Source organism: Moschus berezovskii, chromosome 4, assembly GCF_049115385.1.
Source record: "Moschus berezovskii isolate FMDL1 chromosome 4, NW_MosBer_1.0, whole genome shotgun sequence".
In the NCBI taxonomy this organism is placed as follows: domain Eukaryota; kingdom Metazoa; phylum Chordata; class Mammalia; order Artiodactyla; family Moschidae; genus Moschus; species Moschus berezovskii.
Window position 1 is genome coordinate 46,595,057 of NC_142463.1, and position 15,887 is coordinate 46,610,943.

Below are 15,887 nucleotides of genomic sequence, written 5' to 3' on the forward strand. Positions count from 1 at the left end.
ACAGAAGCAGGGTAAAGGCACTTGAGGCTGAGGTAATAGCAAACACAGTAAGAAAGACCATGCAGGGCTTGAAACAAGTGGTAGTAGTGTATAATCAGATTTTAAAAATCCCTATCTGCACAGCTAAGAAGTTGATATTTCCCTGATGTTTTTATGCAGTAGTTTCAGGTTATAGACATACAGAGGGATGAGAAAAGTATCACTAAAAACAATCAACATGTATGATATATGTGTACTATATTTACATATATATCATGCTATATAAACAAAACTGAATAACACATTTGGTAAAATCTGGAAAACAGAATTGGGATTCTGAGTTTTGTTACCTGTTATTTTTAACAGGACATTACATTTTTTATTTCAACTTGCCTGCAAGAGTACCTCAAAAAACAAACAAACAAAAAGAAACAAAAATACTTCCACAACTGAAAAAATGAAAAAACTTAGCAGAACAGTGCATTTACCTTAAGTTCACACAGTTACCAAGCTCTGGTGGAATCTGTAGGAGGTCATTATTTTGAAGGTCCAATGTGATCAGATTTTCCATTGTCTTCATTTTCTGAGGGTCCAAAGATCCAACCTGATTATTACTAATCAAAATTGTTTCAAGTGTAGGAATTCGATACAGAACTTCAGGTAGAATTTTGAACCTATTATAATATGAACAGAACAAACAGGAATCAGAGGCAAAATTATCCCCTAGATGATGGATAATTGATCTCATGACATAAAGCTTTCTTAATGTAAGGGCTTTTTTTTTTTTATTTGGTATAAGTTCTGCACTTAAATTTTTCAGAAAATTCTTAAAAATGGATAAGCTTTGGAAACCCTGAAATATATGTTAAGTGGACAGACTTGTAGCAGTTTCCTTTTACTATACAAAAAAAGTCAAACAAAAGTTTGGAGTAAATTCCCCCATGTTTTTCTGTTCTCATTCAGAAGACAAGGAAATCTTCCTGAAGTGCTCTTTATAAAATGTCTCCATGTAGGTATTCTTCCTTAGTTTACTTTTATTTCCTATGAAACAGAATTACTGCCAATATTTAAAGTAAAAGAGATTTATACTTTGCTTTGACTTACGCATCAAAATACATTCATTTTGGTTTTTGAAAACATTATAAAACAACTCTAGGTTGCTGGCTTCTTATCCAAAGTAACCCTGAAGATGCCACAAGAGAGATGGGAAAGTTGATGGCTCTCAGAGCAATTCTCAGTAACACAAAATCCTTCAGGATCTCTGGGTGGGAGGAAAAGAAACTACCTTGGTTTTAACGTGAGGCAAACTGCTGCCTCAACCGGAAAAGAGAATGATCTGGTGAAGGAGAGCTGTATAGTGGTGGCCTTTGCACTTCCCCATACTGCCCTTCCTTTACTGCCTTGATGTTAAAAAAAACTGAACTACAATGAAGGGTAAACTCATTAAGGAAGCTCTGAAGTTACAGAGGGACGGAAGAGTCAATAACCAGAAGTACAGATGGACCAAATAATCTTGAGTAGTCCCTCCAACTTCTCCCACAAACCAAACCAATTAAAAATGATGCAGATAACCAGTTAACAAAGAAGTTAAGATTAGATTTTGCCAGCCCCCCAAAGACATTAATTAACAATGCAACTGATAGCTCAATGTGTGAGTACATGCTTAGTCACTTCAGTCGAGTCTGACTCTGTGGACTGTAGCCCTCCAACCTCCACTATGCATGGGATTTTCCAAGCAAGAATAATGGAATGGGTTGCCATTTCCTTCTCGAGGGGATCTTCCCAACCGAGGAACTGAACCTGGGTCTCCTGCATTGCAGTCAGATTCTTAACATCTGAGCTACCAGGGAAGGCCCTGATAGCTCAACAGACAACAGAGAACTGATAGTTCATATCAATAGAGAACTGATAGTTCAATTCACAAATAAAAATTAAAAGAATCTGAGAAGTGCTTATATTTTTAAACAATGACAGCAAAGGTATAATCTATACTCAAGAAAACACAAATAATTGAGTAGATAGAAAAAAAATTAACAGGCAGTATTTTAACATCACTGTACCTTAGATTTCTTATCTGTAAATGAGGATGAATAATAGTACTAAAATTATATACTTGTTACAAGGATTAAATGAATGTATACGAAGGTCATGGGACAGTATCTGTAATATAAATGTTAGCCACTACTATTTATATTAAATTGTTACCAGAATCAACTTTCATCATATGAAACAATATGAAATAGTTGTTAAGAGCCCAACTTCTGGAGTTAAACCACCCGGGCTCAAATCCCAGCTCTACATTCCTCGATTTCTAAATGGACATAGTAATAGACGCTACTGTGCTGGGCTTTTGTGAAGATTAAATGAGGTAATACATGTAAAGTACTTAGTTCAGTGTCAGCAGACAATAAATATTAATAAATAAGTTCCCAATAAAAATTAGTTATTCTTGATTATTACACTGGGCTTCCCTTGTGGCTCAACTGGTAAAGAATCCACTTGCAATGTGGGGGACCTGGGTTCAATCCCTGGGTTGGGAAGATCCCCTGGAGAAGGGAAAGGCTACCCACACCAGTATTCTGGCCTGGAGAATTCCATGGACTATATAATCCGTGGGGTCCCAGAGTCGGACACAATTTAGCAACTTTCACTTTCACTAATTATTATAGTATCTTAGTGTTTACAAGATACAATCTAAATTTCACTAGCATAAAAAGCTCTGAAAGGGCTGGCTACTGCTTACACACCCAATATCATTTGTTACTTCTACTCTTCTGCTAACTCACTTTTTGGTCTGAGCCATATTAAACTTCTTGAAGGGTCCCAAACACATCATTTTCTCACATCCTTGGGCATTAATACATGCTACTTGCTCTACATAGGATGCCATGTCCCTGTGTGTTCCAAGCCTCAGTTTCAAAGCTACCTTCTCTAACTTCAAGTAATCTCTGGAAATACCTATGTATGCACTGTGCTTCCTCTATAGCAATAAGAACTATTTATTTGCATATTTGTCTTCCTACTAGGCTACAGGTTTCTTAAAATAGTTAAAAAGAACAAAAAAATGTGGATATCAGTTGTGAAAATTCTAAAAAGGCAACATCACTTTTAACTCTAAGTGGAACCAAGTGACAATAAACCTAGATATTTAAACAAATAAAAAACATACAGCCTTTTTGTTTGTCTCTTTATTCTCTAGTAATCTCTAGTATTCTCCAGTAAGATCTACAAATTCTCTACAGAATAACTGTGAGTAAGATGTTTCTTACCTATTAAAGGAAAGGTTGATTGTCTGTAGCCTTGTCAATGATTCCATTTCTTCAGGCAAAGAATTTAAAAAATTATTCCTAAATCAGAGAGAAAAAGATGATTTCCAAAATTTGAAAATTTGTCCAACTTTATAATTAAAGTATTGATAGGACAAAAATTTACATAGCTCAGTTTGTCAATTCTTGATTTCATTAAGACTGTGTCCTGAGAATTCTGAATCAGCAGCTTTAAGTATTTGATCAATGGGCCTAATTATAATACCAAAGTGCAACCAACCAGTAACGCAAACAACTCTTCAATAATAGATTTAACAGAGTAAACACTGTAAACTAATCCCTTATCTACTTCAAATTGCAATCAGCAATACTTTCCAGTCAGAGCCTTTTAGGTCATGCCTATAAATACTATATTATTTGACATCACAAGTATTCTAAGTATTTAATACAAATATTTCATATATAGAATAACTGAAAAATTTCCATGAAAAAGATGAAACAGAAATGCAAAGAGATTCTGTATATTTAGAAACTTAGAGTTTTCTACTATATAATTATTAAGGAAGACCATTTCTACTTTTAGTTTAGAATTTTAATTTGCACAATGTGTAACTTTTCAAGATTTTACAATAAAATACAGAAGTAAAGGGAATATCATTTACCACTGAAATGATCTGGGAAAAAATTTAGAAGGTTAACAAGAAGGTAGAAGTATTCTAGAGGCCATACAACTACTACTGTCATTGCTGTTTGGTTGCTAAGTCATGTCCAACTCTTTTTGTGACCCCATGGACTGTAGCTCATCAGGCTTCTCTGTCCATGGGATTTTCCAAGCAAGAATACTAGAGTGGGTTACCATTTCTTTCTCCAGGGGATCTTCCCAACCCAGAGACTGAATGCACATCTCCTGCATCCATCGAATCCACAGGTGGATTCTTTACCACTGAACCACCAGAGAGAAGCCCCCAAACTACTAATAATAGAAAACATTTGTGAGAAAATTATCTCCAACTAGATGGTTACCTATCACACTGAGTAATTTTCTCTAACCTATATCTTTCCATTCAGAAGTGAAGCCTAATATATTAATATGCCATACTTCCTACAACTCAACATATGTCCTTTTCTCTTTTCTCTGTATTTTTCTCCATTACTGTCTTTAGTAATCCGTGTTGAATACCAACTGATGGTCTATATCTTCTCCTAGCGTCTTATACATACTGATATCAAACATAAAAGCATATTTTAGTCACTTAATTAGAAATTTCCAGGTATACACTTATAGACAGAGGCACACGCACAGATAGACACACACACACACAAGGATGGGATGAAAAGAAATAAAGTCAGCAGCACTGGAGCCGGGATTCATCCTCACTGTTCCATTTCATACTGAACTAAAATGTGATTTTAAACTGTTTTGCCAGTGTAATTGTCCATGGAAAATAGAAATAATTCCACATTTCTCAAGAGCATATAGGCTAATATACTTGTTTTAACTGCATAAGGAAAAAAATTTTGTCTCTGTATGAAGACTAAATCTTCAAACAGATATAATTAGCTTATTGTCATTTAACTATTGTGTGAGTGGAGCAAGAGCAGTCATATTTTAATAAACTAAAACCACACCTAGTAACAACATACATGAGCAGTAAGAAGCCCAGGTAACAGAAATATACTTTACAAATCAAGTTTTAAAGCCTAAGAAAATAAACGACTATCTGACCCTGAAATACCTATTATCACCCTCAAAAACCTGTGACACTTCTGATCCTGTCATTTCAACTTAGGACGTATTTAAATTAAACTTCCTATTACCTCTGTAGAGCCTTAAATAGTTTCCTTTATTTTTGCTGTCAATCATAGTGTTCTTTATCTTGCCTTGCATGGTTAATATATTTTGAAACCAAATAGGTTCTTTTTATGATAAAGTCATGCTAGCTATTGTGCCAGCACAGCGTTTGGACAGTTTTATGTTAAAAAGAAAAAAGCAATATGAAGCAAATACTTTCCATATGCTATTTTAATTTTGCTTAAGTATGAATCTAATAAAGTGTCGATATTTCCTAATATTTTAAATAACTGTCTTATCACATAACTTCAAATGACATCTGATTAAAATATTTCCTAAATGCTTACTTTTAGATTTCTCCTAAAATGTTATTAATAAAGACCAATTTTGTTTCTTAGGAAAACATGAAGGAAAGGGCAAAAATCAGGTAAAACAAATTATTATTAAAAAGGGAAGCAACAGTATCAATAAATACCTGAGATCTAAAAAAGTCAATTTTTGAAGTGCACATAATTCCAAGGATATAAAGGAAAGCTTATTAAAACTGAGATTGACATCAGAAACCATATCCTTCAGTTCCACAATCCTGAAACAATAATAATTTAAAATATTAATACTTGAATTCACTGTCAGAACTTTAAAACTACAAGCTGACCATAGAGAAAAAAAGCTTATATTATTTTTGCTAATTAAGATTTTCTGTAACTTTTACTTTTCTCACAAAAAAAATCACAGTCAGTTTGGATGTGTAACTGATAAAAATAGATTTTTTAAAACAGCCACAATATTATCTGTCCAGGAATTTCTATTTGACTTTAAATGTATGTTGAAGTTTAAGAAACCATTCAGTTTATATTGAATTATGGACTCGCTGTACTTCCCACCAAAATCTAGGCAATACTTTACTCTATTAATTCCTGTCTCAGAAAATACTTAAGTAAATTTTACCAAATCCCTCAAATATTAACAATGTAAGTATTTTACATATACTTCCTAATTAAAAAACTATGAAAAATAATTATTATTGCAGCTAAGATGCCAAGTACAACTGAGAATGAGTCATAGCTTAATAGAAATAGCATCATGAACAGTTCTTACCTTTTGGGAATTTCACATAGCTGATTCTTACTGAAGTTAATCGAAGTGATAATGTTACTTTTTGCCGCATCAAACACTTCATCAGGAATCAAAGCTGTCTGTTTATCACTAAATGAAAAATGGTTTAAAAATGCATCATTCTGGGACTTCCCTGGTAGTCCAGTGCCTAAGATTCCATGCTCCCAATGCAGTGAGCCCTGGTCAGGGAACTAGATCCCTCATGCCCCAACTAAGACTGAAGATCCAGAGAACCTCAACTAAAACCTGGTACAACCAACAAATAATTTTTTTAAAAAGTGCATCATTCTTAGCAATCTGGAAAGACATGATTATTGCTGTTCATTTTAAAGGCCTTTAAAGATTTCATATGGAGATTTTTTAAGGTAGTTTATTATGAAGTTCTATAAAGAATACCACAAAAACCTACCAACTCACAAAATGTTAGGAATTCAGACAACCTATTGTGTCATAACACCTTGTGTCACACCAAAGGTGTGACATAAACTCACAAACATAAACTCAATATGAATAAAAACAGATACCTTTAAAGGCTAAGATGTCCAAGAGTCATATATAAAGGAACAGTAATTGGGATTCCTGTACCACAGAGTACAGCTAAATCTTTAATTTTAAAAACTATCTCGCCTCCTTTCTTAAAAATCTCTTAAGAGAGTTTAGCTGTCAACTTTCTTTGGATACAGAGTTAACTGCAGACAACAATCAATTTTTAAAAGTTCAACACTATACTAGTTTTCTCATAACCTAAACCAGTTTCTCCCTCACTTAGCATGTGACAAAGTACACAGGGTTATGGCCTTGGACTAAACTATTTCTGGCTCTTCCATTAATACACTTTGTTAACTTACCTTCCTTAAACCTCAGTTCTATGAAGTTAGATCTAAACGCATTTTCTTTTCATTAAATTTCATTACATTTCTTTTCCATTAAAATTTTCAGTTTTATTTTCAATAAAATGTAATTTCAGTAAGAAAGTATAGTAGAACTCTGAGATTTGCAAATTTAACAATTTGATGTTATAATTGGGCATTATGCTTATGTTCTTCTTTTCCAATTTTTAATTCCTAACTTCATCCACTAAAAAGAATCTTCAGAGGAATGCCAAAAATGAAAGACTGTATGAATAAGAAAACAATATTACATATAATGTGTGATACTGGAGAACTGTATAAGAAAAGCACTATAATACAGACAGATAAAAAGCCTAAATTTCACCGTTATTATGCTTCCACTTTTGCTTTCGGGTTTCATTTTCTGCTGTGCAGATGGAGCACTTTTACCTTTTCGATCAGAATTGCTCAAGTCACAGAGAACTGATTTATTCAAATTAAAGTTTGAAGAGTTATGCTATTTTAAAAACTTCAGTTGAAGGCATTTATGCTTTATGATTGGGAAATAATTTATACTTTAAATAGAATACTTCTGTCCAATTCAAGTCTCCAAGGAAAACAACTTACAATAAATTTGGAATCAAAACAATCTAAGATGTATAGTCTTAAGTGCTACCTTTATTATGCTTTTGTGATATCTACGCCTTTAAAGAATGGGAATGATTAACCCCACCACAAAAAAAAAAGTATCAATACTACTTTATAGATTGCTTAAAACGATTAAGAGCATATGTAAAGTAGCATAGTGTTCAGCATAGAAGAGAAACTCAATAAATCATATCCATGCAGAGTAGAGGGAATGGAAGCCAGAGATAAAAGGAATTCTAAGCTAAGAAATTCCAAGACAGGAATCAAGTCTGTCTGAACACTTGGTATATTACAAAACCTAACATATAATTTGATACCTAGTAGGTTCCAAAAATATCTACTGAATAAATGGGCATATTATTATGTGTAAAATAAAACATGCTAAATTGCTACAATAGTATGCTTATGAAAAGGACACAACTACAACTATGGATGAGTACTATCTTGAATTTCGGTGTCAAAGAAGGAAAGGCTTAGAGTAGTGATTTCTATGTGAATGAAACACAGCAAATATGAAATGGAGGCTGGATCCTGACTGCTGAGGAGGTAGTATCCACTGATACTACACATTAAGGAAAAGAGACCAGGAACTGATGATGGTTCTGTGGATTACTGAATAAACCTTGTCACTATCTGACTTGAGAATGTATTATTTTCATTACAATACCAAAGCATGAGCTAATCACTGACAGACTTCTGACTGTTCTGGCTGTTTTTATCATTGTTGACTTAGACAGTACTGATGAATACTTGACAACCACTTCCAATTTCTGCATAGGCATCTTCTTTCTAAAGTCAAACACACGCCCATAATACATAAACATCATTGGGCTTCTGCCTCGGTTTACATACCAACATTGTAACTATTTCAGGTTTAATATATGTGCCACCAGAGCACATTATTATAACATATTATTTGACTTGAATTCAGATATAAACAGAGTACAACCTCTCAAGCTTTGCCTGCTTGAGGTATTCATTAAATAAATGATACTTACACTTCTTAGTTACCAATATATGACCTCCCTCCAATATAAAATTCTCTCCGGATGCTGGTTACCAAGTCACAAAATTTTATTACCAAACAATACTGCATCTCATTTTTTACAATTATAAAATATTATAAAAATTTTACTATTAATAACCACATATCAACCTCCTTAAGCATAATAAACACAAATCACCTAAGGAATGGGCTGAAGTTCACTGTACTTTTAATATGCTTTTATCTCATCACTTTTTTTACAATTGCTATTTTTACGTGATCACTGACCTAGAGCCAGACATCTTGGAATGTGAAGTCAAGTGGGCCTTAGAAAGCATCACTACGAACAAAGCTAGTGGAGGTGATGGAATTCCAGTTGAGCTATTTCAAGTCTTGAAAGATGATGCTGTGAAAGTGCTGCACTCAATATGCCAGCAGATTTGGAAAACTCAGCAGTGGCCACAGGACTGGAAGAGGTCAGTCTTCATTCCAATCCCAAAAAAGGCAATGCCAAAGAATGCTCAAACTACCGCACAATTGCACTCATCTCACATGCTAGTAAAGTCATGCTCAAAATTCTCCAAGCCAGGCTTCAGCAGTATATAAACCGTGAACTCCCAGATGTTCAAGCAGGTTTTAGAAAAGGCAGAGGCACCAGAGATCAAATTGCCAACATCCGCTGGATCATGGAGAAAGCAAGAGAGTTTCAGAAAAACTTCTATTTCTGCTTTATTGACTATGCCAAAGCCTTTGACTGTGTCGATCACGATAAACTGTGGAACATTCTGAAAGAGATGGGAATCCCAGACCACCTGACCTGCCTCTTGAGAAACCTGTATGCAGGTCAGGAAGCAACTGTTAGAACTGGACATGGAACAACAGACTGGTTCCAAATAGGAAAAGGTGTACGTCAAGGTTGTATATTGTCACCTTGCTTATTTAACTTATATGCAGAGTACATCATGAGGAACGCTGGGCTGGAAGAAGCACAAGCTGGAATCAAGACTGCCGGGAGAAATATCAATAACCTCAGATATGCAGATGACACTACCCTTATGGCAGAAAGTGAAGAGGAACTCAAAAGCCTCTTGATGAAAGTGAAAGAGGAGAGTGAAAAGGTTGGCTTGAAGCTCAACATTCAGAAAACAAAGATCATGGCATCTGGTCCCATCACTTTATGGGAAATAGATGGAAAAACAGTGGAAACAGTGTCAGACTTTATTTTTTTGGGCTCCAAAATCACTGCAGATGCTGATTGCAGCCATGAAATTAAAAGACGCTTGCTCCTTGGAAGGAAAGTTATGACCAACCTTGATAGTATATTAAAAAGCAGAGACATTACTTTGCCAACCAAGGTCCGTCTAGTCAAGGCAATGGTTTTTCCCGTGGTCATGTATGGATGTGAGAGTTGGACTGTGAAGAAGGCTGACTGCCGAAGAATCGATGCTTTTGAACTGTGGTGTTGGAGAAGACTCTTGAGAGTCCCTTATACTGCAAGGAGATCCAACCAGTCCATTCTGGAGGAGATCAATCCTGGATGTTCATTGGAGGGACTGATGCTAAAGCTGAAACTGCAATACTTTGGCCACCTCATGCGACGAGTTGACTCACTGGAAAAGACTCTGATGCTGGGAAAGGTTGGGGGCGGGAGGAGAAGGGGACGACGGAGAATGAGATGGCTGGATGGCATCACCGACTCTGTGGACATGAGTTTGAGTGAACTCCGGGAGTTGGTGATGGACAGGGAGGCCTGGCGTGCTGTGATTCATGGGGTCGCGGAGAGTCGGACACGACTGAGCGACTGAACTGAACTGAACTGAACTGATTTTTCTAAGTACTAATGCACTCTGATGAATTCGTCTTCACCAACTGTCCTTTTTTCTGAAGAATTATTTCTGAAACTTACCTATGTGTTTTACAACATTTAAGAAAATGAATTACATACCTATAGTCTAACATTTTTAATGTGATGATGGTATGCACATTGACTCTAGATTCACTTGGCAGTGTCATGGCAGTCTCAGTAACAGAATCATTTTGGCTAGGTCCATCATCTGACAAAAGAAAAGTTATATAAAACTAATATTAATACTACAAAGTTATTTAAAAATTCCTGAAAATACTTAAAAATAGTACACATGATTTTTAGATACTATTGGTGAAAATGTCTTTTCATACGCTTTATTTCCAATAACTCAAATCTAGGTATACAGTTTGATCTTTATTTACTAGAAAAAAGATAAAAAGTTCAAAATCTTTTAATAAATCTTACCATAAGAAAATTTAGGAGTAGGAAAGGATAAAGAATAACTACAATGTCTCAGAAGAAACAATGACAAGCAAAAATAGTATTCCTTCCAATGAAGGAATTTGTTAACAAAGGAAAAGTACTATTTTCCAAAAATGTCTCCCAAACAGGCATCTGCCTATCTTTTTAGTTTAGGACACAATGAAGCTGATTATCCCCAATCATTTAAAATCTGGCAATTTGCATAGCCTAGTAAGCTTTTGGTACATTACTTATATTTACTAAGATTTTTCCTAGCAAATGTAAGACTGTATTTTCAATAGATATTTCCTAACACGCATATCTACTCACATTTACATACAATCAACTCCTTCACCAACCTCTAGAGACTGTTTAATGTTTAACACTGTCATCATATGGCATAAAAAGCAAAACAAACAAAAATAATCCACAATTAAAAGAAATGGCTTTGTGATTTTTTGGTGAAAGAGACTTCAGACATTTAGACATAAATAAAATAAGACAATTTTTAGCAATGTGAAAATGATGGAATAGTCCTAATAGTCACATTAAAAACAGAGGCTTGCCAAAAGAACATTAAAAAAAAAATTAGTAGTATCTCTGATCTTTCCTCAACCCAGCAGGCATTTAATGAAACTTGTTGAATGATACTAAGTATATTTCTCTTGCCTTAAGCTCATCAGACATTCATTAGTCAATAATTATTAAACTATTTTTCCACACAAATACATCCATATAAATATTTTATTTACAGAAGTAACATAATAAAAGACAGACTATCGAATAGAGATAAATGACACAAGGGCAACACTGATTTCAAGTGAAATGCTTTGCTATTTAGAAGTTCCCTAGCAGTTTGGTTATGCCACTTCAAAGAACATGTAATATATACTGCCAAATTACATCTGCAGAGATAATATTAAAACAGCAACAAAACCCAGCTATATACATTTTTATGAGCATTATTATATATTAAAATAGAATATTCTCAATACTTTCCAAAGAGCTACTTTTAATAATCAGCATCAAAGAGAATGTAAAGAGGAAGGCAATTGTCTCTTGGGGAGGGGGACTATTGTGACAAACAGATTTACTTTGCACTATATTTTCCTGTACATTTACATTTATTGCCTTTTTGACTAAAAAAACCAAGATGGTAATACTCCATAAATGGATCTAGATTCAATGCAATCCCTATCAGAATAACTTACTCTTTTGTAGAAATTAACAAGCTGATTCCAAAATGTTTATGAGATTGCAAAAAAACCCAGAATAGTCAAAACAAATTATTTTGAAAGAAGAATAAAGCAGGAGGACTTATACACCTTCCAATTTCAAAATTTATTACAAAGCAGTGGTAACCAATATACTGTAGTACTGGCACAGGATAGGAATACAGATCAATCGAATAAACTTGTGAGTCTAGAATGAACCCTACATTCATGGTTAACTGATATTCAACAAAAAAATGCCAAGACCACTCAATGAGAAAAGCTGACTTTTTAACAAATGGTACACAGAAAGTGCATCATCACAGGCAAAAGAATGAAAGTGGACCCTTATAGCATTTATAAAAATTAATTCACAGTGGATCAAAGACATGAATGCAAGAGCAAAAGTATAAACCTCTTAGAAAAAAAAAAGTAGAAAATCTTCATAAAACAGGATTTTGTAAAGAAATTTTAGATCTGAAACAAAAAGCATTAGCAAAAAAAGAAAATGACTATTGAAATGTTTTTAAAAATTTGTGTTTCAAAGGACGCTATCAAGAAAATGAAAAAACAACACACAGATGCCTAGAAAAATTTCCAAATTACATATCTGACAAGACTTATACCTAGAATACATAAAGAATTATTACATCAACAATTAAAAAATTAAAAATTGGGCAAAAGAACTTGAGATATTTCACCAAAGGTGTACAAATGGCTAATAAGCACATTATGCTCAACATCATTATTCAAACCTGTTAATATACTTCCCAGTCAACAGAATCCTTATTTTATACAGTAATAGTCAAGTTTTGCTCTTTTACAAAGGTAAAGCATAAGGTGCTGACAGAATCTTTATTATAATTTCTAACTGGTACCCATAACACAACTCAGAGATTAAGGACAGAACAGTATTACTGTGAATTTAAGTGTTTTCATAATTTCAGCATATTTATGGTCTCATGGATTCAGATTAGAGCCACATCTACCAGGGGTCATTTCCTTTAAATATTTAAACTAAAACTACATGCAAATTTATATATGATTAACACTTCACTATTTTTCACGTTATCTTTCAAAATATGGGAGAAAATAAAAGAGTACCTTTAATCTTGCTTCGCAGGTATTTTAAGACTTCTTGGGTTCCTTTCTGAAAAGAGAGGGATAAAAACATATTTACCAGATATACATTGCAGTTTTATATTAATAGATCATGTGTATGTTTCAATATCAAATTTAAAAACAAGAGCTGAATTCTAAATATGCTTACATTTATAATTTCTCTTCGAATGGTTCTCAAAGGATTTCCTTCAAGTGCCAGGAATTTCAAATGAAGTCTTCCCAATGAACAGGGCAGACTATAAAAGATTTCAAGGAAACATCAGGGATAAGTATAATTCAACCAAGTAGTTGGTTATGAAACAAACAACATATGACAAGCTATACATCATAAAATAATATCAAAGAAAACGCAAGTAATTTAGGCCTAAAATATTTCCTTTCGAGATAGATGCCAAACACATTTTAAAAAAATAAGATTTGTTTCAATACTGTCATATTGTGATTACTAGAAGAATGTGAGCTATAAAATATTTCCTAAATTGTAGACAGTGCCACTCTTATGGCAGAAAGCGAAGAACAACTAAGGAGTCTCTTGATGAAAGTGAAAGAGGAGAGTGAAAAAGCTGGCTTAAAACTCAACATTCAGAAAACTAAGATCATGGCATCTGGTTCCATCACTTCACAGCAAACAGATGGAGAAACAATGGAAACAGTGACAGACTTCATTTTTCAGGGCTATAAAATCACTGCAGATGGTGATTGCAGCCATGAAATTAAAAGACGCTTGCTCCTTGGAAGAAAAGTTATGACCAACCTAGACAGCATTTTAAAAAGCAGACACATTAATTTGCGAACAAAGGTCCGTCTAGTCAAAGCTATGGTTTTTCCAGTAGTCATGTATGGATGTGAGATTTGGACTATAAAGAAAGCTGAGAGCTGAAGAATTGATGCTTTTGAACTGTGGTGTTGGAGAAGACTCTTGAGAGTCCCTTGGACTGCAAGGAGATCCAACCAGTCCATCCTAAAGGATATCAGTCCTGAGTGTTCATTGGAAGAATTGATGTTGAAGCTAAAACTCCAATACTTTGCCCACCTGATGTGAAGAACTGACTGATTGGAAAAGACCCTGATGCTGGGAAAGACTAAAGGCAGGAGGAGAAGGGGACGACAGACCATGAGATGGTTGGATGGCATCACCGCCTCTATGGACATGAGTTTGAGTAAACTCTGGGAGTTGGTGATGGACAGGAAGACCTGGCATGCTGCAGTCCATAGGGTCACAAAGAGGTGAACACGACAGCAGCTGAACTGAACTGAGACAGTGCTAAAAAGTAAATGTTAGCAAATTAAAAAATTCCTAAATGAAAAAATCATAAAGAATAATTTTCAATCATATACTTCAGATTTTCATTCAAAAAGGAAAGTCAATTTTTTTTTGGTACACAAGATAAAACCTGTTGATATACGTAAACATTAAATCTCAAAATTTATTAAGCATCTATAATATACTAGGCATTGTTGTAGGGATATCAAGGTCCTCTCCCTTAAAAACTTTTCAGATGAAAAAAAGAAAAGGACACATTTGTGGCTAACCAAAATACAGGAATTATCATATGTTGCTGGTGAGCATGTAAAATAGCACAGCCACTTTGGTAAGTGGGAGTTTTTTCAAACACACATTTACCATACAATTAAGCAATCCAACATATTTATTCAGGAAAAATGAAAATTATGTCCAACTAGAGACTTATATGAATGTTCACAACAGTCAGAAAATTGAGAGCAATCCAAACATCCATCAACTAACTACTGAAGAGATGAAAAAACTGTGGTATATCTGTATAACGGAATAACACTCGGCAATAAAAATGAATAAATTACTGAGACAAAAATCACACGAATCAATCACAGAAGCATTAAACTACATGAAAGAAAGCACAAAAACTATATGCTGTGATTTCATTCATATGATACTTAAAGAAAACTACAGTGACAGAGCTCATCAGTGGTTGCCGGGGTTGGGTGTATGAAAAGTGGATTGACTGCAAAGGGTATGAAGAGACTTTAGGAAAACAGAAACATTCATTACTGTGACAGTGAATTACACCAATACATACAGTTGTCAAAAATCATCTATTATATATATATATATATAAAATAAGATACATACTAAACAAGTAAAGCTGCTTTCAGACTAGGGAAGTAGAAATTAGAAAAAGGACTAAAGGGAGAAGGAAGTAGCAAAGCCTGGATTTGGACCTAAAAGAACGGAATTCCATTAGGGAGTCAAGCAGGAAAAGGGCATTCCAAGGCAAAGAAAATGAAGAAAAAAAAAGTCAGCATATTTACAGTTCAGTGTAGTCATAAGATACTTGTGGGACTGAAAGATGAAAAAGAAAGAATGATGAAGTCTGACTGTGAGATGTACTTGACTATTACGCTAAAAATCCTGGACTTTAATCTTGCAAGACAGTGATTCCTAATTCTTGGTTAGAAAACCAGATCTATCAAAACCTCTCAGGAACTTTTTAAAACAAAACTAAAGCAATTCTAAGGTCCCACTGCCAAAGATTTTGATTCACTACTGTCTTGGTATCTGCATTTTTCTTCTTAAAGCTTCTCTTGTGTTTCTAATACATAGCCATATTTAGGAAAAAGTGCTGTAACAATGGAGAACCATCAGTTTTTTAGTTGAAGAAAAAGCTGATAACTTGTATTTCATAAAAACT

The 15,887-nt window shown here is 34.3% G+C and overlaps 1 protein-coding gene across 1 annotated transcript in view; it reads right to left on the bottom strand.

Moving 5' to 3' along the window:
* Positions 1-15,887, bottom strand: part of LRRC40 (leucine rich repeat containing 40) — a 46,041-nt gene that overhangs the window by 5,601 nt on the left and 24,553 nt on the right. The window contains exons 8-14 of the mRNA XM_055402287.2: positions 13,367-13,454; positions 13,201-13,246; positions 10,562-10,670; positions 6,136-6,243; positions 5,513-5,623; positions 3,249-3,326; positions 468-653 (exon numbers count right to left, since the gene is read on the bottom strand). Coding sequence (XP_055258262.2) covers positions 468-653; positions 3,249-3,326; positions 5,513-5,623; positions 6,136-6,243; positions 10,562-10,670; positions 13,201-13,246; positions 13,367-13,454 — 726 coding nt within the window. The remainder of the gene's footprint in view (positions 1-467; positions 654-3,248; positions 3,327-5,512; positions 5,624-6,135; positions 6,244-10,561; positions 10,671-13,200; positions 13,247-13,366; positions 13,455-15,887) is intronic.